The sequence below is a fragment of the Mchenga conophoros genome, linkage group LG7 (genome assembly GCF_057382185.1).
Source record: "Mchenga conophoros isolate Kocher_MC1m ecotype Shallow Benthic linkage group LG7, M_conophoros_male_GT1.1, whole genome shotgun sequence".
Classification (NCBI taxonomy): domain Eukaryota; kingdom Metazoa; phylum Chordata; class Actinopteri; order Cichliformes; family Cichlidae; genus Mchenga; species Mchenga conophoros.
The window spans coordinates 56,568,304-56,591,844 of NC_140532.1; the positions used below are offsets into that span (position 1 = coordinate 56,568,304).

The following is a 23,541-nucleotide window of genomic DNA, read 5'->3' on the forward strand; positions in this document are numbered from 1 at the left end:
CTTTTACATCACCCTGGGTTGTTTGATAGCTTTGTGATAGCATGTTGTCTGTGCAGATGTTTACACTCAAAGTTGCCCTAGCATTAGTGGCAGTGCAGTCAGTCACATGAATTTTTTCTTTGTTTTCTTAGATATTTTAATATATTAATTATCAGAGTACATTATTAGTGATTTTGGGAGAGTTTTGCCATTTAAGTTTTCTTTATGGACTGATCCTAGTGCAGAAATGTGATTTAAAAACCTTCATCAAATAAACCTTCTGTCATTGTAAAGGTAACATTGCTGTGTGTAATAACTCTGTTGCTTTTGTTTGTCTTCAACTGAACAACTATGCATGTGAATCGTTAAATCTGTTTTATTACATTAAAATGTCAGTAGTGCATAAAATATGACCTAAAATATAAAGTGCTCTGGTTTACACAATAGGGTTAGCAAATCTGCAACAAGTTATTCAGTACTCTATTCACACTTGACAGATAAACTTTTGTTCTGGTAACTGTCATGTCACGTTGAGCACAAATGAGTTATGACTGTTTTTTATTAGTAACAGTTTATGCTTATAGTAACAGCGTGGTTTATTAGGCTCTTCTTTGTCACTTTCTCCTTTAGTCCACTCAACTAACTGAGAGACCAGCCTGTGTGAAAAAGGACTACTCAAACTTCATGGCCTCCCTCAATCTCAGGAACAGATACGCTGGAGAGGTAAAGTCACAATAAATATTACAACCCATATTCACTAAAAGACTGGGGGATGGAGAAAAAAAAAAGAAAGAGAAGTTGGGGAGAAAGTTAACAGAGGGAGAGGAAGAGAAACCTGAACCTCAGTGATGCACCCCAAGGCCCCGCATGTGTGTTGGTGTGATGAAGTGGGAGGAGAGAAGCCATTAGGGATGGGGAGGAAAGGATCGGGGTGGCCAAAGTACTCCCCCCCCTGAAGCCAGAGAGGAGGTACTTTGGGGTACCAACCGCTAACCCCCATAGGCACCCCTGTTCCCCGAAATATACCAAGGACAGGCAGGTTTAGGCCCATCAGACGGGGGTCCATGGCAGCAGCAGCACCAAGCTCCACGCAGCCCATGGTGGCCCACCTGACTCCACAGCAAAGGAAAAACTACACCTACTCCAACAATCAGTCCCAAACTACATAAGACAATAGAAGTCACCCAGATTGAGTCCATCCTCCACCCTCCACCTGTGGTAGATTCCCCCCCCCCCCCCCAAAAGTGTGAAGGGGTGATATTGTCATGAAAAGGGTGGCCTGAGAAAGGATCAGCTAATGCTAACAGCCTTAGTTAAGAGTGCACAACACAGGAACATATACTTGCTAGAGTAACTACAACAAAGTAACATGCCAGTAAAATACTGGAGTTTAATTCATTGGGTAAGTTGTTAGTATAATTAACATCACAAGCAATACTACTAGACAGATCTGGAGGCTGTTTTTTGGCATTTATGTGTTGGCTTAATTTTTGATCCTGGAGGTTCCAAAATCTAGTTGAGTTGTCGGTGGCCATTGTTGATCACACTGTGATCCACTTCTAATGGACCAGTACCTGATCTAATGGTCCAGAGATCTCTGTAATGTAATCAAAGGGGGAAAAGTTGGACTGCGTTAGCTATTGCGTTAGTGATCATGGCCACATTATTTTGGTTGAAAAAAACACAGATCCTTCTGAAATTTTGTTTGGTGAATGCTGAAATCTTGAAGGGCTCATAACGGTGCCAGAGTGAAACCAGAATACGATGCAGGCAGATTTTGGAAACATAACATCTGTTTATTAGATACATTTTTCATACTCATAAATGTTCTCTTTCATTTGTAGGTATCAGGCATGATCCACTTTGCCCAGGCAGTCCGGGGACAGTCTGATTTGGGCCGACTGATGATTAAACAGTTGGGAGAAGCATTAGACTCTGCACAGCCTGAGGCTTTTACTGAGGCCATGTTCAAACTGACTGCCTTGCTCATTAGCACCAAAGGTTATTTTCCTTTATGATTTACTTTGGTATTTTGGTATTATAAGTGATGATGTTGGTATCAAATTCATGTCTCTCTCTTTTTTTGGGGGGTGGGGTGGCATTTTCTCTCCTGAATTGCCTGTAGATTGTGATCCTCAGCTCCTGCACCACCTGTGCTGGTCTCCACTCAAGATGTTTACAGAACATGGTATGGAAACAGCAATTGCCTGTTGGGAGTGGCTGCTGGCCGCACGTATAGGAATGGAAGTACCGGTACATATACTCAAACAAACAAAAACCTCTCTCTCTCTTGTCGGCATACTTGAATTGCATACATAGTGTCAGTATCCTGTATGCCCGCTTAGTTCATGCGAGAGATGGCAGGAGCATGGCAGATGACTGTGGAGCTGAAGATGGGCTTGTTCTCGGATGCTCAGGTGGAGGCTGATCCTCTCGCTGCCTCAGAGGAAAGCCAGCCCATCCCCTGCCCTCCAAATGTCACCCCTCACCATGTCTGGATAGAGGTTGGATAACTGCCAATCTGCTTGAGTTGTTTATGTGTTATCTTGTTAGTCAATTCTTTTTAAATTCTCGCCTTGTTCTGTGTCTCCCTGTTCAACTAGTTTCTGGTCCAGAGATTTGAGATCGCAAAATACTCCAGTGCAGATCAAGTGGAAATCTTTGGCAGTTTGATGCAGCGCTCTCTGTCTCTAGATGTTGGTGGGGCTAAGAGTAGCCTCAACCGCCATGTAGCTGCCATTGGACCTCGCTTCAGGTATATACCAGTCACAGTGTTTACATAGTATTTATGGTGTGCTTATACAAAATCTCTTTCCTCTATGAAAACCATCTTTCTCTGTGCTCTAGGCTGCTCACTCTTGGTCTGGCTTTGCTCCACTCTGACGTCGTCACCAATGCAACTGTAAGAAATGTGCTCCGGGAGAAGATCTACTCTACTGCCTTTGATTACTTCAGGTAGTCAGACTCAGATGCTTGCTCTTCTTCAATCAAATCTAGGCTTACAACAAGTTAACATTTTTCAGTGCTAGCTGATTAGCATGCTAACTTCAGCATGTCTGTCTTCAATCTTTCACCCAACCTCCTAGCTTTTGTTTATTTGTATTCTGTTATTGTTTGTAATTAAATTTACATTGAAACTTTTTAAACCATCCTATATATTATTACTTTGTAAAGTAAAAACTTATAAATAAACTATAAACTAGTGACAATTCATCAATTCATCCAACAACTGGCAAGGCAGTTAATCAATCACAAAAAATGTAAAACTTGAAAAAGTGCTGCATGAAAAGGGGAAAAAATTGAACCATTTTGGAACGAAAGTCAGGTCTCTGTCATTCTCGCTGTCTTTAACGTGTTGAGCTCTTTTAATCTGGACCAAAGAAGTAAGTTAACCAGCATTCCAACCTTTAGAGCCAAGATAGCCTTAGGGTTAGCCCTAACCCTAATTCAGGATTTAGGTAGTATTAGCCCTAATCTAACCCTAGTGAGACATTTAATGTTTTTGTCTTTCTAGTGTGGCTCCAAAGTTCCCCACCCAGGGTGACAAGCGTCTCCGTGAGGACATCAGCATCATAATCCGTTTTTACGCCAGCATCCTGTCTGACAAGAAGTACCTGGCAGCATCTCATTTGGTCCCACCTGGTGAGCTTGGTACTACCCCAGCCCCGAGCACGCTCTCTGCTGGGATATTTGGATCGCTTATCGTGTCCAGCACTTCTCCAATATCTATCTTAAGTAAGCCTAAAGCAGTGGAGCTTCGACTGCATTGCAGCAGGGGCATGCTTTTACGTGGGTCAAATTTGAGATTGCTTTTCCTCACAGTCCTCCTGATATATGCATCTTTGATATTGATTTAATTTACTTTTCTTTTCTCTTTTCCCTAAACGTTCTTATTTTGGTTCCTCTCATATGCTCAGTTTTTCTACTCTTTCTTTACTCATTTCCTCTACTTTGTGATCCATAAAATTTAAGTCAGTTTTTGTCTTAAATATTTAGAAGCTGTGAGGAAAAGCACAAATTTGTCAGCTGCGTCAACATGCATGACTACTCATCATATCAGCCCACCAGTCCCCCAAGTGATCATTTTTAAAGAAACCATAAATTGAAAAAAAATTTTTTCTTCCAACCAAGAAATTTCCTTCCTCTTCATACCCAAAGACCTTGACAAAAGGCAAGGCAAGGCAAATTTATTTGTATAGCACAATTCAGAGACAGAGACATTAGAAACAAAAACAAATAAAAAGCACGATTTAAAATTGATTAAAACAAACAAACTAACTAAACACACACATTTCACACCTGTTCGCGCGATCTGAACCCTTATCGTAAGGGGAGCTACCAGTCCTTCTGTGGACGAGCTACTTTCTATTTTAAATTCCCTGAATTTAAAATACTCTCCAGACCCAGTCTAGACCCAGTTGGGGAGCTACCCAGAGCTCTAATCCCACACCTGTTCGCGCGATCTGAACCCTTATTGTAAGGGGAGCTACCAGTCCTTCTGTGGACGAGCTACTTTCTATTTTAAATTCCCTGAATTTAAAATACTCTCTAGACATTGTCTCATACTCATACAGAGCATACCTCTTCAGGTCCTCAGTGCAAATTCTGGCTCAGATTACTTGCATCCGATCCAGTATCAGTGCACCGGCTACCTACATTTATTCCGGAGTCCCTCGATTTCAAATACATGATCATGACATCAGCAGAGGGCTAAGTGACATGGTTCATCTCGCTCTTCAACAACTCCCTCATTATCGCTCATATTGTTTGTGACTGTTTTATGTGTAAGGAACGCTCTTGTATAAGTTTAATAAAGCACAGATGTAGATGTGCTGAGAGTAACCCACTGCGTTCATGGCCACACTGATTCTGTTTGCATTTGAACAGATAATCAGGATGCATCTTTGAACAGCCTGTCAGTGATGAACGCTGCTGATCTAAGGGGCAACATGGATTCCAGCTCCCGCACCCAACAGACTGGCCAGGGATGGATCAATACGTACCCGCTGTCGAGTGGCATGTCCACCACATCCAAAAAATCAGGTAGAACCTAGGTTCAGTGTTTCGGACAGTACAAAGAATGAATATTTTATTCAAGAGCCTTTCGAAACTGATAATAGCACTTCCTTCAATAATCAAATATAGTTTAAATGTTGCTAAAGTGTGTCATATCACAATGTCATATCATTTGTTTTAAGAGTGTGACTGACATTTCCTTTCGGTCTGGGTGGCATCATAAAATGTAAAATGAAAATATGGACATTAAAAGCATCTTTGATATAGCAAAAACTCTTGCAGTCATTTGGACTGCACTGCTCTAGACTTTGAACTGGTGAAATATCCAAGCCATCACCTTTTCCAAATCAAAGAGACGAACACAGATGGGAAATGTCTGTGAGACATTAAGGTACAAAAAGTCAGTCCATAAAGGACTTATGGACTGACTTTTTGTACCTTTTCTTTTTCTAGGCACATCCAAAAAAAGTAACAGAGGAACGCAGCTTCACAAATACTACATGAAACGCAGGACTCTGTTGCTGGCATTACTGGTGAGTAATATGAGTGTTTTGACTGCACTTAAGATGCCTGTTCATGATAAAACCTTCTTAATGCTCTTGACCTCTGGTTTGTGTACCCAGGCTAGTGAGATCGAACGGTTGACAACGTGGTACAACCCCCTCTCCACACAAGAGCTGGCCATTGCCACAGAGCAGTCAGTGGAGACAAGCATCGCCAACTGGAGGTCCAAATACATCAGCCTGACAGAGAAACAGTGGAAGGACCACGTCAACCTGGCCTGGAGTATCGCTCCATACCTGGCTATGCAATTACCAACAAGGTGGCCAATCTCTAAGAACAATCTCTAATAACTCATTTGTTTAAATGAGTATTAAACCGCTTTTGCCATTTAATTTCCCATTAACTAAATCCATGAGAGCACTGTTCTGAGTCATCAGGGCCAACTGTCCATTTTGTGCATAAGATAGATCAAATCATCTTAAAGGCCTTTGTCAGAGTTTTACCCCTGATACTGCTGGATAAACTCACTCAGGAACCAGGTCACATAGAGCTCAAGTTTTCACTCGCGAGAGGGAAGCAGTTGTCTCCAACCCACTTCAACTTGCTTTCCCCCTGCAGGTTGTTTTTATTGGTTACACACGTGGATATTCATAAAGCTGTATTACCTATGAGAAATTACTATAACTGGTTACAAAGGGTGATTGTGCTGTGCAAGCATGATTATACATTGTGTGTGGTTATATGATGGGAGTGCAGCTCTCCCAGATTGTCGTTGGTAGAATCTGTTCTTCTCAAGGCTGCTTGTTCCCCTTATCAATGTCATGCACGTAGTCATATGCGTAGGTTACCTAGATAGCAAACAGAAGCATTCTAGCTTTCTAAATGGCATTATGTAGCTTTTTAAATGGCAACCTACAACACATACATTAAACCTAACAGCCTATCACTTGACTCACCCTACATAATGTTACACCCCGGCCTAGGCAACCGGCGTGCAACGCAGGAAAATAAAAATAAGGAAAAAACACACAACAAAAAAAACCACTAAGGCTCTCCACCAAATTCCCAAAACGGAAGTGTCTCAAAACGAAAGTATTGACAAAACCCATTTACAGCTATTTACAACAAACTATTTATTTACAACACGGGGGGAGATCGCGACCATGACATACTGAAACACAAGGCTTAAATACATAGAAGGAGCAATCAGGGAATGGACCACAGGAGGGAAACACAGCTGGGGCAAATTAGACCTGACGAGACAAGGAAACGTAAACTGAACACACTAAGATAACACAGACTTTCAAAGTAAAGCAGGAAATACATGACAGTCACGCAAAAAAACAAAAAACTGACAACACCGAAACATAACAATAAGCTTTGAAAACAATGTTGCCACTAAAAAAGGTCAAGACACAACATCCCTCCTTGTGGTCTGCTGCTTGTAATAGTCGAAATTCTGACTAAGAAGAAACCAGTGCTTAATGTAAAGGTGTGACTATCCTTCTTGTACTAGAGTGTAGATTTTCATTTTAAATGTCTTATTTTCCAGATTTAAGAATGACGCCATTGTTGCTGAAGTGACCAGACTTGTGAGACTGGACCCCGGTGCAGTCAGTGATGTGCCTGAGGCTGTCAAGGTGAGATCAGGTGTTCTTGTAAAGCTTGATTTTGGAAATCTTATATGTTTAATGTGACTGAATGTTATATATTTATCCTTCTTTAGTTCCTGGTGACATGGCACACTATTGATGCTGACTCCCCTGAGTTGAGCCACATCTTGTGTTGGGCTCCGGCTGACCCGCCCACTGGTCTGTCCTACTTCAGCAGCATGTACCCTCCTCATCCCCTTACTGCTCAGTATGGGGTTAAAGTGCTACGCTCTTTTCCTCCAGTAGGTCAAGATTTGTTTTTGGGTTTTTTGGGCTCAGCATGGCATTGACTCAAGCTGCTTTCATTAATGTGCTGAACTTTTTAAAAGGATTAGACATTAAAATGTCTTCTTTAAACTGCCAGCTCTCCTGTACAAAGCAATGTGGATTTGCACCAAGAATTGCTTAGTAATTATCGGTTACACTATATTGCCAAAAGTATTTGCTCGTCTGCTTTCACATTCATAGGAGTTTTAGTGATGTCCCATTCTTAATCCATAGGTTTTAATATGATATTGGCCCTCTGCAGCTATAACAAATTCATCTCTTTTGGTAAGGCTTTCCACAAGATTTCAGTGTGTTTATGGGAATATTTGACCATTCTTCCAGAAGCACGTTTGTTAGGTCAAACACTGATGTTGGACAAGAAGGCCTGGCTCACAGTCTCCGCTCTAATTCATCTCAAAGGTGTTCAGGTTGAGGTCAGGACTCTGTGCAGGCCAGTCAAGTTCTGCCACATCAAATTTGCTCATAAAAGTCTTTCTGGACCTTGCTTTTTGCAGTGGTCATGTTGGAACAGGAAGGGGTCATCCCCAAACTGTTTCCACAAAATTGGGAGCATGAAATTGTCCACAATGTCTTGGTATGCTGAAGCATTAACAGTTCCTTTCATATTAACTAAGGGGCCGAGCCCAGCTCCTGAAAAGCAACCCCAGACCATGATCCCGCTTCCACCAAACTTTACACTTGGCACAGTGCAATCAGACAAATACCGATACTGTTCTCTTGGCAGACTCGTCAATCATATTGCCAGAAAGAGAAGCATGATTCGTCACTCCAGAAAACACATCCTCACTGCTCTAGATTCTAGTCGTGGCATTCTTTGCATTGGCTCGCATTCTCCCAATCTCTCTGTGCACTGTTCTTGAGCTAATCTGAAAGTCATGGGAAGTTTGGACGTCTGTAGTGATTGACTCAGCAGAAAGCTGACTTCTCCGCGCTATGGGCCTCACCATCTGCTGACCCTAATCTGTGATTTTACGTGGCTGACCAATTTGTAGCTGAATTGTTGTCATTCCCAATCACTTCCACAAGCGGTTGACGGTGGAATATTTAGTAGAGAGGAAATTTCACAACTGGACTTAATGCACAGGTGGCATCCTATCACGGTACAACGCTGGACTTAAGTGAGCTCCGGAGAACAACCTATTCTTTCCCAAATGTTTGTAGAAGACGTCTGAATGCATAGGTGCTTGTTTTGGCCATGGAACACCTGAATTCAATTATTTGAGTGAATACTTTTGGCAGTATAGGGTATAGTGTTCCCGGCATAAAACAAGCTTCCGATGGGCCACATGAGAGAGAATCATGAGGCAGTGTCTTGACCTGAGTTCATGTATGACAGCAACTTCAGAGGAGAACTTACTTTGTTCCTCCTTTAACACTGTCACAGCACCAAGATGGAGGATACAACTTCATAAAAACAAATCTTTCTTAATAGTTCTTCATTGTTCTTCCTAGGATGCCATCTTATTCTACATTCCTCAGATTGTTCAGGCTCTGCGTTATGACAAGGTAATATTAACAATTCCACCTTTGCTGATTTCATGACGAAAAATTCCATGCTCTACTTTGTGATAACTTGGGAGATTTTTTTTCCTTCTACAAGAAGTTCATCATATTCCCTTCCAAAAAAAAGAGAGATATTTGTGTTTTTGCTAAAGGCAAAGGAGAGATATATAATTAACTATAATAATAATACCAATATAAGCTTTGTCTACTCTCTATCTCGCTTAGATGGGTTACGTGAGAGAATATATCCTGTGGGCAGCCCAGAAGTCTCAGCTTCTTGCCCACCAGTTCATCTGGAACATGAAGACCAACATCTTTATGGATGAAGAGGGCCACCAAAAGGACCGTGAGTAGAGACTTATCAAATTGTGTTAGTTAGTCTGAGTAACAAAGAAAGAAAAGAATGAAAAACATTTAGTTTCACCCTAACTTCCCGTTATATTAAAACCTACATGAACACACTCAGTAAAAATACTTTTTCAGAGTAAAACATTAAACTGTTTCTATTCAGCTCTTCAAGCTCCTTCAACTGTCTCGTACAAAGTTAACCTAGTTAAGTCCAATTTAAGCTTTTTGAGAAATAAGTAATAGATAAAAGGTGACCATAAAAAAGTAAAGGCAGAATAAGTTTAATAAGAAATAAGTGACATATTCTATTATCATGAATTGACTCAAAGTGGGTAACCAAGAAAGAGTTCACACAAAAAGTTTACTTAAATAAAAGATAATCTATTCAACATAACCTAACCAAAAAAACAAAGATAACCAATGTATTGATGCAAGATGGATTGGAAGAGACAGACTTAACAGTTCTTCGGGGCCAACTTTTATAGCCTGAGGTGAGCTGCATTAGCTGACGATCCTCCCATGCCAGTCATCAGTAACAGCAGACCAGGAATTTCTTGAGAGTGAGAGGGGCTTTACACCCCCATTCTTAAAAAATCAGTGTTCCACCTTGACATTGGAAATTAATCTAAAAGAAATCATAATTTATTAACAATAACGCAACATTAAAACATATCCCATTTAATAAAATGGCCAGCTGATCCATCAAGCCAGCTGATACCAACACCCTTACCAAATCCAATTCCTCTAGCCAGCAACATGAGTAACCTGGATCAAATTCAAAGAGGACAAAAGAAAACGCTAGTAAAAATGCTAGATATAGCTGGAGATTTCTAATAGTGTAACTGGCATATAGAAGAGTGCAAGTGGTATCTCCCCCAGGTTGCAAATCTGTTCTTGCAAATAGGTTTTATAAGGAAAAATTCTTAAACCTCATAATAGCGGGGGGGGGGGGAAGAAATCAAAGGGTTGCTCCAGATCTGAAGAACTAGAATCACAAGCCACACTAACCATAATGTCCAAGACATTACCAAATAGGGAACCAAACTACAATAATGTTCGCGCCTATTAAAAGTACATTTAAGGAGCTCTACACCAAAGCTACTAGACCAAGCTACCAAGTTAATTCTTTACCGCACTATTCAAGATCAGCTCTGCAGTTCTTACCAGTTATGTCTATCGACATAAGTACCAGAGGTGGGACCAAGTCATTGTTTTGCAAGTCTCAAGTAAGTCTCAAGTCTTTATCCACTAGTCTCAAGTCAAGTCTCAAGTAATGTCAGGCAAGTCAGAGTCGAGTCTCAAGTCACTGGTGTAAAAGTCCGAGTAAAGTCACAAGTCTGAAACTTTGAATTTCAAGTCCTTTCGAGTCTTTAAAAAAAAAACGAAAAAATAATGTTGCAGTTATGCTAAATGTAAATATTAGACCATGTAATTTTTAAATCTGTGTTTTTCTCAACACATGACAAAATAGTGAACTTAGAAAATATACACAAATTGTGAAATTGCACCTCTATAAAATGCAGCTCAATTAAACCTAGCTCCTAGAATAATTTTCACCGAGAGTTCTGAGATAAGCTGCATGTTATTCTTGGATGCGGTTGTAGGACCGGCTTTAAAATCGCATGACAAAAATATCATATACATTAAAAAAACTGCATTACCAACGTAGCCTGGACAACATTTGCTAGTTAGATGAAGTCAGCTATCTCATCGTAGCATATTTATATGCATATTTATAATCATACGGTTCTTGGAGTGAGTGCATACACTCATGAAGTTTAGTAACTTCAGGTCACTGCAACAAGCCCAGGTACAGTTTACCGCCGGATGGGTACAGGACCTTGAAATGCACCGTGTAGAACGAAAGACCATCGTACGTATCATAAGTTTACCAGTCTCACAAATTGTCTTCATAAATACACATTCGTTAACCGTTTATTAATAGGACCTTTGAGTTCAATGGTAATTAATTAGCAGTGGAAATAATTTCTGGTAGCATCACAGAAATGTAGCAGTGACAATAATATTGTATGCTGTAATCGCACTGGGCAATTGGTGATACAAAAACCTGTTTTACCCTGTGAATAAAAGTATATGTTTTTGTCAATGTACCATAATAACAGAAGCGAAACACAATATTGTGTCAGGACAATTCACTATTTATGCACAATAAACAAAGGAGCATAGCGCAACAATTTCTGTTCAGCGCCAGACTTGCTTGTAACCTATATCACCAATTATGTTAAGAAAAATGACGTATTAACTACTACAAAACACTGACCTTCGTGTAAATGCTTGGAGCAGACTAACCTGTGAGCTGGAGGGTTCTGGGACGTTATATTTGGTCTTTGGATGGCTGCAATCCAGGCCACCCGTCGCCTGTTTGTTACTTCGGAAACATGGCTTGAACAATTTCTCTTCAAGACGTAATCCGATAACAACCGATCTCTTTACCCGTCGGCTTCCCGTGGCTGTCATGCGACCGGCTATTGCAGTTAATAATACAACAGCTTCTTGCCATTTTTGTGTTTCTTTTTATCGCTGTGTGACTGATTTCAATTGAAAGCCTGCGTGCGCTAGTACCTCTTGCCACGAGTTCCCAGAATTCTTTGCGGTTTTACCCCTGAATGACGTCACATTTCAATCTCTATATAATATGTATGTTAAATTATATATTTGGGGTGAAATATCAAGTCTTTTCAAGTAAACCGGTTCAAGTCCAATTCAAGTCCCAGGTCATCAGTGTAAAAGTCCAAGTCAAGTCACAAGTCTTAGAACATTTTTTCAAGTCAAGTCTAAAGTCATAAAATTAATGACTCGAGTCTGACTCGAGTCCAAGTCATGTGACTTGAGTCCACACCTCTGATAAGTACTGTACACCATGCCCACTATTGAAAAGTCCAGTCATGTGTTCTGTAAGGCCACAACCCATGAGACAAATGAAGTGGTGAAGCACCAGCAATAGAGCCCACGCTCCCCAGCTCTAGTTCATCAGTTCAAATTATAGACAGATACTGGTGGTGAAAATATTCACCACCAGTATGATCAACTTTTGCTGGTACAATAGACTTTCTGGAAACCAGAGAAATGCTCTCGCGATATTGTCTTCAACCACATTCCCTGCTGCACTAAAGAGAAACCATAGTTGATCTCCTATTGACATCAGACATTTAAGCGTACTAAAGAGTAATTCACCCTTCAGATGAAACCAAGCCAAGCAAAGTGGAGGCTATTTGTGCTCTCTTCCGAAATCAACCACATCAACCATGTATATTAGTCTGCATATTAAAGTATACTTGGGCATGATACATGAGTTGCCCCTACTGTGTTTCTCAAAATGTGAATCTGTGTGAAATATATATATAGAGAGAGCTTAGACATAGAAAAAAGTGTGTGTGTGTGTGTGTGTGTGTGTGTGTGTGTGTGTGTGTGTGTGTGTGTGTGTGTGTGTGTGTGTGTGTGTGTGTGTGAATAAGACACGCTGTATAAAGAGCGTTCTCAAGTAGAATAGAAAAACTTAAAATTAAAATGAATGTTTCTGCATAGCTGACATTGGGGAGCTGTTGGAGCAGATGGTTGAGGAGATCATAGGTTCACTGTCAGGTCCTGCCAAAGATTTCTACCAGAGAGAGTTTGACTTCTTCAACAAAATCACCAACGTTTCTGCTATTATCAAGTAAGTCTGTTAGCTAGTATTCTGCTATTCGTCAGGGTCATGTATGTGCCACAACCACAGAGAAGTTTAAATTCTGCTGTGTTTGCTGCTTGCGTTTTTCCCCAGGCCAGTTCCAAAGGGCGAGGAGAGAAAGAGAGCTTGCCTCAAAGCTCTGTCCGATATCAAAGTGCAGCCAGGTAAGGAACTGTCTGAGAGTAAATATGGGTGACTCTGTAAACTGTAAACTTCAGTTAAATCTTCTGTGAAAACAGTTTTAATCTAAATATTTTAACATCACATTGTATAAACAGGGTGGGGTGCTCAAAATGACATCATATAGAGAGTAGAAAAAATGACTTTGGTCATGTTTATTATGAGCATCCACCAGTACTTTACATTCATTCTAATACATTATAACGTAAAACTCTGTACCGAGCTTGTACCGAGCACAAAAAAAAGAAAAAATATCAATATGAAGATGAATAAATATATTTGCTTGCTCTTAGTCATATTGTATGGGTCTGAATAAGGATCCTGCAGCTATTTATTTACAGCTATTTATTTACAGACTGTCCCTTAAAGACTGACATAATGTTCTTTCATTGTGTCAAATGATATTGATAAAATATCTTCACTTCACAGAATCAGTTTGTTTTGTTTCCAACCACTTGGCCAATATATAATACCTTTTGTCCATACAGACAAACACATGCCTGTGTTGTGATATTAAAACATTGCATAAGCCCTTTGTGTTGTAAAATAAAGGTGTATTCTTATAAGGTCAGGCATTTCTTCCTGCCTGTATAGTGTGCTTCTTAGGAGAGCAAGCTTTGAAGGGACAGATTAAAGTGTTTAATTTACACCCTTTAATTTTGCAAACAGATTTAAGGTTACAACACTGCTCTGTTTACTCTGACAAAGACACAGCAGTGCTGAAATGTTAGTCTGCTTGCAAAGGCAGAAGCTGTGAATTAGTCATTGTGCTTCAGGCCCTTCTGTCCTTTCAGAGTTTGAGTCTTATGTTTGTATCTTGTCTTGCTGTTTTCTAGGTTGTTACCTGCCTAGTAATCCTGAAGCCATAGTACTGGACATTGATTATAAGTCTGGAACACCTATGCAGAGGTAATGTTGGGTCTTTATTTGTGTTTCATAGAGTAGTTTCAATGATAAGTATGACTGTAACTTATGGGAGTGTGTGTTTGTGTGTGTTTTCTGTGTTTGCAGTGCTGCCAAGGCTCCCTATCTGGCCAAGTTCAAGGTGAAGCGCTGCGGAGTGAGTGAACTAGAGAGGGAGGGTCTCCGCTGCCCATCAGACTCTCTGGAAGATGGAGAGGAGAATCCAGATGGGTCAAAGAAGGTTTGCTGGCAGGCAGCCATCTTCAAAGTGGGAGATGACTGCAGACAGGTACAACATTTTTCTTTGACTGATCAATGTCTGACACTTCATACTTCATACTCAGACTAATTTCCCTTTGTGTTTTTCTCATTTCTCCAGGATATGCTTGCACTGCAGATCATAGGGCTTTTTAAGAATATCTTCCAGCTGGTCGGCCTGGATCTGTTCGTCTTCCCTTACAGAGTGGTGGCTACTGCACCAGGGGTATGGTTCTTTTCTCTATTATCTCTTCTGCTTTCATCTCCTTTTTACTTCAGTACTAAGTATAAAAAATTTAATGTTTGTTTTTTTTTTAAAGATTTTTCATCATTTTATTTATAAAAATAATAAAACAATCCAAATAGAACACTATAGGAATGGAATACAGCTCTATGTAGCTCTAATTCAAATTGCATTGTCCCCAAAATGTTTTATTTTATTTACAGCTTAAAATACTATGTAAAATTCATTCTGACACATCTACATCCCCCTATTGTTTCAGTGTTTGTGCAGGTCAGCAGCATCTTGACAAACTGGAACATGCTAGAACAACTCTTCTAGTTACTCAGTAAAAATAAATATAATGCTACAATGCAAAGCAACTGCCAGCTTGGCTCTGTTCCAGCTGTGCGTACCTGTCCTGGTTTGACATCACTGTAAACCAGTACAGTGTTCAGATACACAGAAAGAAAAAACAATGGTATCGTCATATTACATACTTTGTAATTGTACTCTAAAACAATGAAAACATTAATTTTGTATAAAATATCATCTTTAAATGTAAAACAAATGCCAGTAAGCTTCCACATTATTTTTTTAATACTGTAAATGAGCATATCCAGTTTTGTTGTTGTTGTTGTTGTTATTCTAAAGACAGACCATGTTGGAAAGTGACCCTAAACATGGTGTATGTTTTACAAACTAATGTACATCAGAGAAAATTGTCGACTTGACATTTTGTGCATCTGCCACAAAGTTACTTTTCCTGTAAGCTTCTGTAGCTGATTTGGGATAATAATGGAGGATATTCTGATAAACGTCACACATCATCGCATCTTCTCTTTCTCAGTGTGGTGTGATTGAGTGCATCCCAGATTGTAAATCCAGGGACCAGCTCGGTAGACAGACTGACTTTGGGATGTATGATTACTTCCGGAATCAGTATGGTGATGAATCCACCCTCGCCTTCCAGAAGGTATGGAGCTTAAATTATGGGACTGTTCAAATCAGTTTTGCATATTTCATAATGAGGATTTATTAATAGTTCAGAAGGATTCATAGATGGTTCTAGTATGACAGGCTAGCCTAGTAGGATAGCCTGCCAAAAAGTCTTTTCAAAGTAAAAGTGGAATAGCCATATGGCTACAGACATGTGTCATGAGTGTCTTAATCTGAAATTTAGTAATCACAGGGACACGTTGTGGTTGGTGGTTTGCTGTCTACCATTTTAAGCAAGGTGTATATTGCTAGCTTAGTCTGCTAAGACTCCTAAACATCAGTTCAGTAACAGTGACCAGCATGTGTGGACCAATAGTAGCACAAAGCGGTTTTCAACACACAACGTTGTGGTTTAAGCGAGAGAAATCACATACATTGTTTGTGTGGTCACAGCAGAGATATATGACTCTCTTATCTCTTAGCGTGACACAGGAGCCATCTTATGAGACAAACTAAACTAACTATTTATCAAGCTATAGTTGAGTGTAACCAGCCATACAAAAGACCTAACTGAAAAACAATTTTGTTGTGTAGCTTTCTTAACAGTCACTTCTCTTAATAGACGAACTTAACCTGCTTATCTAAAACTGTACTGAAACACTAGTAAAATCTGACACCTGTCACTCTTTATGATGTTCCTTGTGAGAATGGATAAGATGTGTATAAAATTAATAATGAGTTCCTGACATGAAAAGAAAAAGGCATATCCATGATCCTTGTGTGAATGCTTTGGGGAACATGGACTGAACTGTCATCTGAGAGATTTTTGAATGTGGTGGGAAATGGGCATAATTATACCTCATTATCACGTGTATGTTCTTTCTGCAGGCTCGTTACAACTTCATCCGCAGTATGGCCGCTTACAGCCTTTTGCTGTTCCTGCTGCAAATCAAAGACAGACACAATGGCAACATCATGCTGGACAGCAAGGGCCACCTCATTCACATAGGTGGGGTGTATGGGTTTGATCTGGATGTTTCCTTTTTTAACTATTATTATTTTATGATTTTTTTTTTAACTGTAAGCTTCTTGAATGTCCACACTTGATGGACAGTAGTTATTATTGTTTCAGTAATTATGATCATTATTAACTTGTATTAATTATTGCTCAAATCTGGGCACAATGTTTTAAAACAAGATTGTACACACCAGAGAGTAGTTTCATCAATTTTACAGAGTAATGGTGAAGGTTTGGCATATTTTGTTTGCAGATTTTGGCTTCATGTTTGAGAGCTCTCCTGGAGGTAACCTGGGCTGGGAGCCAGACATCAAGCTGACAGATGAGATGGTGATGATCATGGGAGGCAAGATGGAGGCCACACCTTTTAAATGGTTCATGGAGATGTGTGTCAGAGGATATCTGGCTGTACGGTATGAAGCTGAAAAAACAAACAAACAAGTGTCTCGCGTACTTTTTTAGAAAACAAAAAGGCTTTCATGGTTGTTTAAAGGTTTCTGTCAATTAATTTTTGTGCTACATGGGATTCATCTGTGAAGAAAGTAGTGGCGAAGAAGTTGTTGGTATTGTAAGTTTATGTTTTGTTTTCTCTGGTCAAACAGCCCATACATGGATGCAGTAGTTTCTCTAGTGACCCTTATGCTGGACACTGGACTCCCATGTTTCAGAGGACAAACCATAAAACTTCTCAAGTAAGTTCAACAGTGTGACATCTGAGTGTTTTTGCTTCTGTGGTGAGTTATATTGTATGTAGTCAATATTATGTCAAAAATCTCCCATGCAGTAAAATCCTGCCAATTTATCTGAGACTAGAGCACTATAAAAACTAGTATAGAAATAAATATTTGGTAATACAGGGAGTGCAGAATTATTAGGCAAGTTGTATTTTTGAGGAATAATTTTATTATTGAACAACAACCATGTTCTCAATGAACCCAAAAAACTCATTAATATCAAAGCTGAATGTTTTTGGAAGTAGTTTTTAGTTTGTTTTTAGTTTTAGCTATTTTAGGGGGATATCTGTGTGTGCAGGTGACTATTACTGTGCATAATTATTAGGCAACTTAACAAAAAACAAATATATACCCATTTCAATTATTTATTTTTACCAGTGACACCAATATAACATCTCCACATTCACAAATATACATTTCTGACATTCAAAAACAAAACAAAAACAAATCAGCGACCAATATAGCCACCTTTCTTTGCAAGGACACTCAAAAGCCTGCCATCCATGGATTCTGTCAGTGTTTTGATCTGTTCACCATCAACATTGCGTGCAGCAGCAACCACAGCCTCCCAGACACTGTTCAGAGAGGTGTACTGTTTTCCCTCCTTGTAAATCTCACATTTGATGATGGACCACAGGTTCTCAATGGGGTTCAGATCAGGTGAACAAGGAGGCCATGTCATTAGTTTTTCTTCTTTTATACCCTTTCTTGCCAGCCACGCTGTGGAGTACGTGGACGCGTGTGATGGAGCATTGGTCCTGCATGAAAATCAAGTTTTTCTTGAAGGATGCAGACTTCTTCCTGTACCACTGCTTGAAGAAGGTGTCTTCCAGAAACTGGCAGTAGGACTGGGAGTTGAACTTGACTCCATCCTCAACCCGAAAAGGCCCCACAAGCTCATCTTTGATGATACCAGCCCAAACCAGTACTCCACCTCCACCTTGCTGGCGTCTGAGTCGGACTGGAGCTCTCTGCCCTTTACCAATCCAGCCATGGGCCCATCCATCTGGCCCATCAAGACTCACTCTCATTTCATCAGTCCATAAAACCTTAGAAAAACCAGTCTCGAGATATTTCTTGGCCCAGTCTTGACGTTTCAGCTTGTATGTCTTGTTCAGTGGTGGTCGTCTTTCAGCCTTTCTTACCTTGGCCATGTCTCTGAGTATTGCACACCTTGTGCTTTTGGGCACTCCAGTGATGTTGCAGCTCTGAAATATGGCCAAACTGGTGGCAAGTGGCATCTTGGCAGCTGCACGCTTGACTTTTCTCAGTTCATGGGCAGTTATTTTGCGCCTTGGTTTTTCCACACGCTTCTTGCGACCCTGTTGACTATTTTGAATGAAACGCTTGATTGTTCGATGATCACGCTTCAGAAGCTTTGCAATTTTGAGACTGCTGCATCCCTCTGCAAGATATCTCACTATTTTTGACTTTTCTGAGCCTGTCAAGTCCTTCTTTTGACCCATTTTGCCAAAGGAAAGGAAGTTGCCTAATAATTATGCACACCTGATATAGGTTGTCGATGTCATTAGACCACACCCCTTCTCATTACAGAGATGCACATCACCTAATATGCTTAATTGGTAGTAGGCTTTCGAGCCTATACAGCTTGGAGTAAGACAACATGCATGAAGAGGATGATGTGGACAAAATACTCATTTGCCTAATAATTCTGCACTCCCTGTATGTGTTTTGACAGCTATTCTGTAGGTGTCAAAAAAGGAAGACAAACAAAACGCAGCCACCTGGAGTTAAAAAAAAAAAACAATGAGTGCAGCATGTAAGGCACACTTCCAGTGCCACTGGACTGTGAAACTGTTATTTCCACCCAAAATGTGTTCACATTGATTGTTTTTTTCTTTTGTTTTTTGTCAGAGGACGTTTTAATCCACAAATGAGTGAAAAAGAAGCGGCAGCATTCATCATCAAAGTCATCCAAAGCTGTTTCCTCAGTAGCAGGTGACAAAATACTTGCATTACTTAATTTGTGCTGCAGTTGTTACAGAAGACAAATGTATAAGCCCATTGCCAAAATTGGTCAAATATTGTATAGTGTCATTTTGGGATATTAAATAACTTTATTAACACACCCATAGTTAATAATAAAAATATAGAAACACCTTTTTGCTTTAACATTGTTCCTTCTAATAAATATTTGTTAACTTCATTTTAACAGGAGCAAGACATACGACATGCTGCAGTACTACCAAAACCAGATTCCATACTGAAGATCGTCTGTCAGCCTTCCACTGTGCATCCAGAACAAACGAGCAATGCTGTGTTTTTATAAAACTGAATGAGGTGGTGGTCCCGAACACTACTCTGCTCCTCAGATTTTGGCAAAAATGATGCACTTTAACGCTAAATCATCTCATTCTCATGTAATTACTTACACAAGACTGAAAAATGATGTGTGTCGTTTACTAAACAGGTATCTGAAACGCCCTTTAAGTATTTTCTTGATGCTGTTACTTGTTACTGTGCAAACACTAACTTAAGGGTCACATTAGAGGAACTTGGCCTAAAAGGGAGCCATCTTTACAGTGTTTGTAAAAAGCAGCTGTTATCATTTTGTTCCTATGCTGTTACCCATTTTGATGCACTTTATTGAGTACAGTATTTCTGCAGCTTCACCTGCCTACAGTCGAGAGATTAAAGCTCAAATGTAAGACATTAAAATACTCTGAAAAAAATGTAGATGTTTTTAAATTCATCCAAAATGAACGCAGCAGTCAATCAACATTTAACCTAACAGTAGTCTTTAGAAATGTAAAGGTGTTTAGAGAATCAGACATACTCATGCTGTAGCTTGTACTGTAGATTATTTGCTGTAGAATCACATCAGCACAGGCGGTTTCTGTGATATATGTGTAGAGTTATGTGTGACAAACTTTTAACTGTGCTAATTTGATGGTTACACCTTTTCATGCAAGTCTTTATATGTCATATCTGTTGTATGGAGGCATTTTTACACTAAACTTTGGTTCTGGTTGAGCCTTTTGTTTCCACTAATTTACCAATAGTTGTCATTGTATCTCTATTTGTCTAGAGCAGATGCACACAGTAGAAAGTTCTGCGAAGTTATACATTTAAGTAGCACTTACTTAATCTGCAAAACAGCTCACGTTAGTACAATTACTGTTAAATAACACATAAAGAGAGCAAGTGTTGCAGCTGGAATGTGCATGGCATATGTTACTCACAATCAAAATACAAAACTTATTTTGTATGAACAAAATAGTTACATTAACATACGCGAATATGAGCAATATTAAAAGACTTTCATGCAGCGTTTATTGTGCAGGACTGTGCGTCTTTTCTTGCTACTGCCTGTCTTTAGATTAGAAAATAGAGGCACAACTCAGACAAAAAAAAGAAAAGTGAACCTTATCTTATCTTGACTTACAGTGTTAATGAGCAAAAAAAACAAGATTTTACTTTATAGTGGTTATAGGTTGTCGTTACTTGAGGGGCCATGGTGCTAGTACATTAAATGCAATGAATAAGAGTCCGAACAATTTGGTGGCAGCAATATTTTTCCAAGAGGAAAAGAGCAAATAATGTATCTTTGATTTCACTGAAATTTTTATAAACTCTTGGAATGGATCCAAAAAGGTGGCAAAACCAGGTAGTCCAAATGTGAAATTCCATGTACACTGAAACACAGTGCTTAACATCTGTGGCCTACTTTATTACTCGAGAGGAGCCAAATTTGAATCAGCTGCTACACCAGAAAGGAGTTCCAGGTTAGAGAACACTGGAAATAAAAGCACAAGGTGTTGTAGTGAATAGACCTAAAATAGGCCCACAAACTTAACCAAGAAATTCATTTTTCCTACTTTTTCAGTTTCTTTTTACTACTTCCTTATTTCTTTTCACTTTTTACTTTGCTCTTTACCCTTCTTCCAAATTTTTCCATGTTTCTCTCCATTTTTAATTTTTCATTCCGATCCCTTTTTCTTTCATTTTTCTTTCCTACTTAGCTTTACGCCACTCTATCATTTCTTATTACTTTAATTCTTTATTTCTCCATCTCTTGTTTTCTTTTTCTTGTCTTTTTCTTTATTTCTCCTGCACTATTTGTTTGTTTTTACATTTTTTCCCCCACGTGTAGTATTAAATGCTTAAATACAGCACACAGGCTGGACCATGACCCATTGGTTACTACTATTCTGTCTGTCTGATAGCATGTGTCAGAATACATGTGTGCAACATGTCTGCAAAACCCTGTTTGGAAGCATTCCTCATATTAACATTATTATTAATCTTTGTATCAAAACAATCCTCTTGGCTTACTGATGCAGATGATGATTATACCTAAAAAGCCATTTCTCCTTCCCATAGAATCACAACTGTAGTAATACTTGACATAAAAATAACTTTATGCAATATATATTTATGTGTATTAATCTTGTATCTGTGTGTTGTGTTCTGCAAATGAAATTGCAATGATTCCCTCTGTCCTAGTCCTTGTGTGAAAAGTTTAATGCTGCAGCCATGTTTTCTTATTGTATTTCTCAAAGCGTTTGAGTATATGGAAATTAAATGGGAGAATGTCCCTGCTGAGGTCAGTAGTAGGTTTTACTGAAATTCTGTTATTTTAAACATGTAAGTCATCCCTTATGTTAACCAATATCTCTCTGAAGCTTTGGTCATCTTGCATGCTTTACCCATATATGATTGTCTTTGTGAGGTACAGTCTGGGTTTTAGCTGGGAGTGAAGTCAGGGAATTTTTTCTGGTCATCATTTTGTGACAGACCTTCATTGAGCTGTTCTAGGGTTCAGAACAGAATTAAGTATGGGTCAGGATTAAGGGCCTGGGAGTGCATTCATTAATGCCCTCATAGAAATAGCCATATGGTGTGTGTGTGTGTGGGGGGGGGGACAGTTGTTTAGTGCATTGTTTAGATGAGCATCCGTTTTTTTTTTTTCTGCTAATGTGTGGAAACTTGTTATTGTCAGAATAAATGTTAACATTTCACCAGAATCAGACTGTCAGTGTATCATTAATTCTTTTTTTTTGTGTTCCTCTAAGTCTTATTTCATTGACATGTTTCCTTTCTCCTTACATTGGCTCTTTCTTTTTTTAGCTGTTCCTTGTTTTGTTTTTTTGTTTTTTCCTTGTTTTCTTTTTCATTTCATTCTTTTACATACGTTTTGTACTTTTCTTTGTTAATGTTTATTTCTTTTACCCCTTTCTTTTATTTTTTCTCTACTCCTTTTTTTCATTTCTTTCTGAGGTGAAAAAAAAAGAGAAGAAAAGTTAAAAAAAAAAAACAAAGTAAAAAAAAAAATCATAGCAGACAAAACAAACCGTAAAAAAATCAAACTTTCCTTAAAATAATAGTGTTTGAAGGTATCAGATAACATTAGTTTTATAGGTTATGTGAGCCTGGCAACCACTGAATGAAGACAAGCAAGAAGGAAGAGTTGGAAGACCATAAAGCCAACGGCACTGACCTTTGACCTATCTGAAGAAACTTAAGCAGACTCCTTACAACAGTTGGAACAATAAGAAGCACAAAGTGCAGTTGTTTAATTTTAGTAGGTTTTTTTTCCATACTTAAACAATGTGATTTTTTAAATTTCTGTAATTATGTTCTAAATGTGGTCATCTGATATCCATAAAAATAACCAAAAATTTGTAAAATAACAAACCTTTATTTAACACTGGGCATCACAGAGACTGGTGGTTTATACCAGTAGCACAAAGAACATGATGATTGTGGGATGAATTGTCATTCACAAAGAAGCCCCAAGACAAATAGCTGGCAGAACTGAACTCTTCTTGTTCAAGCTGGTCTTTCTGAAACTCTGAAAACTGGACTTAGTGCTAGCTAGTAGCAAGATACAAAAATCAATATATTGAAATCAATAATGCATAATATTTTTGTGCAGTAACTGTTAATAGTTCCATGAACCATTGAGCCAGGCATGTTGTTATATGGATTTCATTAATATTGCTCCAAAGGTTATCAACAGTAGATATTTATTTCTAGTGTTAAGTTAAGGTGGTTAGCACTGTTGCCTCACAGCAAGAAGGTCTTCAGTTCAATTCCACCATCAGGCTAGGGTCTTTCTGTTTGGAGTTCCCATGTTCTTCCTGTGTTTTGTTAGGTTAATTGGAAACACTAAATTGCCCATAGGTGTGAAAGTGGGTCTATGTGTTGATCTGGTGTCCAGGGTGTACCCTGCCTCTCGCCCTAAGACAGCTGGGATAGGCTCCAGTGCCCCCTGCGACCCTGAAAAGGATAAGCGGAAGTTAATCAATTCAGCAGAATTTTCATACAACTGAATTAAAGATAAAAAA

General features: G+C 39.1%; 1 protein-coding gene across 2 annotated transcripts in view; it reads left to right on the plus strand.

The window, feature by feature from the left end:
• The window catches only part of pi4kaa (phosphatidylinositol 4-kinase, catalytic, alpha a), a 43,565-nt gene extending 21,347 nt beyond the window's left edge, over window positions 1–22,218 (plus strand). Inside the window, exons 30-54 of one of the 2 annotated variants that reach the window (XM_085280351.1) lie at window positions 610–702; window positions 1,824–1,980; window positions 2,105–2,232; window positions 2,325–2,483; window positions 2,583–2,734; window positions 2,827–2,934; window positions 3,494–3,714; window positions 4,867–5,022; window positions 5,449–5,528; window positions 5,619–5,818; window positions 7,052–7,139; window positions 7,226–7,393; window positions 8,892–8,945; window positions 9,168–9,288; window positions 12,837–12,966; window positions 13,072–13,142; window positions 13,995–14,067; window positions 14,170–14,350; window positions 14,441–14,545; window positions 15,390–15,515; window positions 16,367–16,487; window positions 16,750–16,909; window positions 17,099–17,188; window positions 19,106–19,189; window positions 19,407–22,218. In XM_085280351.1, the coding sequence (XP_085136477.1) occupies window positions 610–702; window positions 1,824–1,980; window positions 2,105–2,232; window positions 2,325–2,483; window positions 2,583–2,734; window positions 2,827–2,934; window positions 3,494–3,714; window positions 4,867–5,022; window positions 5,449–5,528; window positions 5,619–5,818; window positions 7,052–7,139; window positions 7,226–7,393; window positions 8,892–8,945; window positions 9,168–9,288; window positions 12,837–12,966; window positions 13,072–13,142; window positions 13,995–14,067; window positions 14,170–14,350; window positions 14,441–14,545; window positions 15,390–15,515; window positions 16,367–16,487; window positions 16,750–16,909; window positions 17,099–17,188; window positions 19,106–19,189; window positions 19,407–19,458 (3,078 nt within the window). In that variant the 3' untranslated portion in view covers window positions 19,459–22,218. The remainder of the gene's footprint in view (window positions 1–609; window positions 703–1,823; window positions 1,981–2,104; window positions 2,233–2,324; window positions 2,484–2,582; window positions 2,735–2,826; window positions 2,935–3,493; window positions 3,715–4,866; window positions 5,023–5,448; window positions 5,529–5,618; window positions 5,819–7,051; window positions 7,140–7,225; window positions 7,394–8,891; window positions 8,946–9,167; window positions 9,289–12,836; window positions 12,967–13,071; window positions 13,143–13,994; window positions 14,068–14,169; window positions 14,351–14,440; window positions 14,546–15,389; window positions 15,516–16,366; window positions 16,488–16,749; window positions 16,910–17,098; window positions 17,189–19,105; window positions 19,190–19,406) is intronic. The other variant, XM_085280352.1, reaches the window with a different exon arrangement.
• The last annotated feature ends 1,323 nt before the right edge of the window (window positions 22,219–23,541 follow it).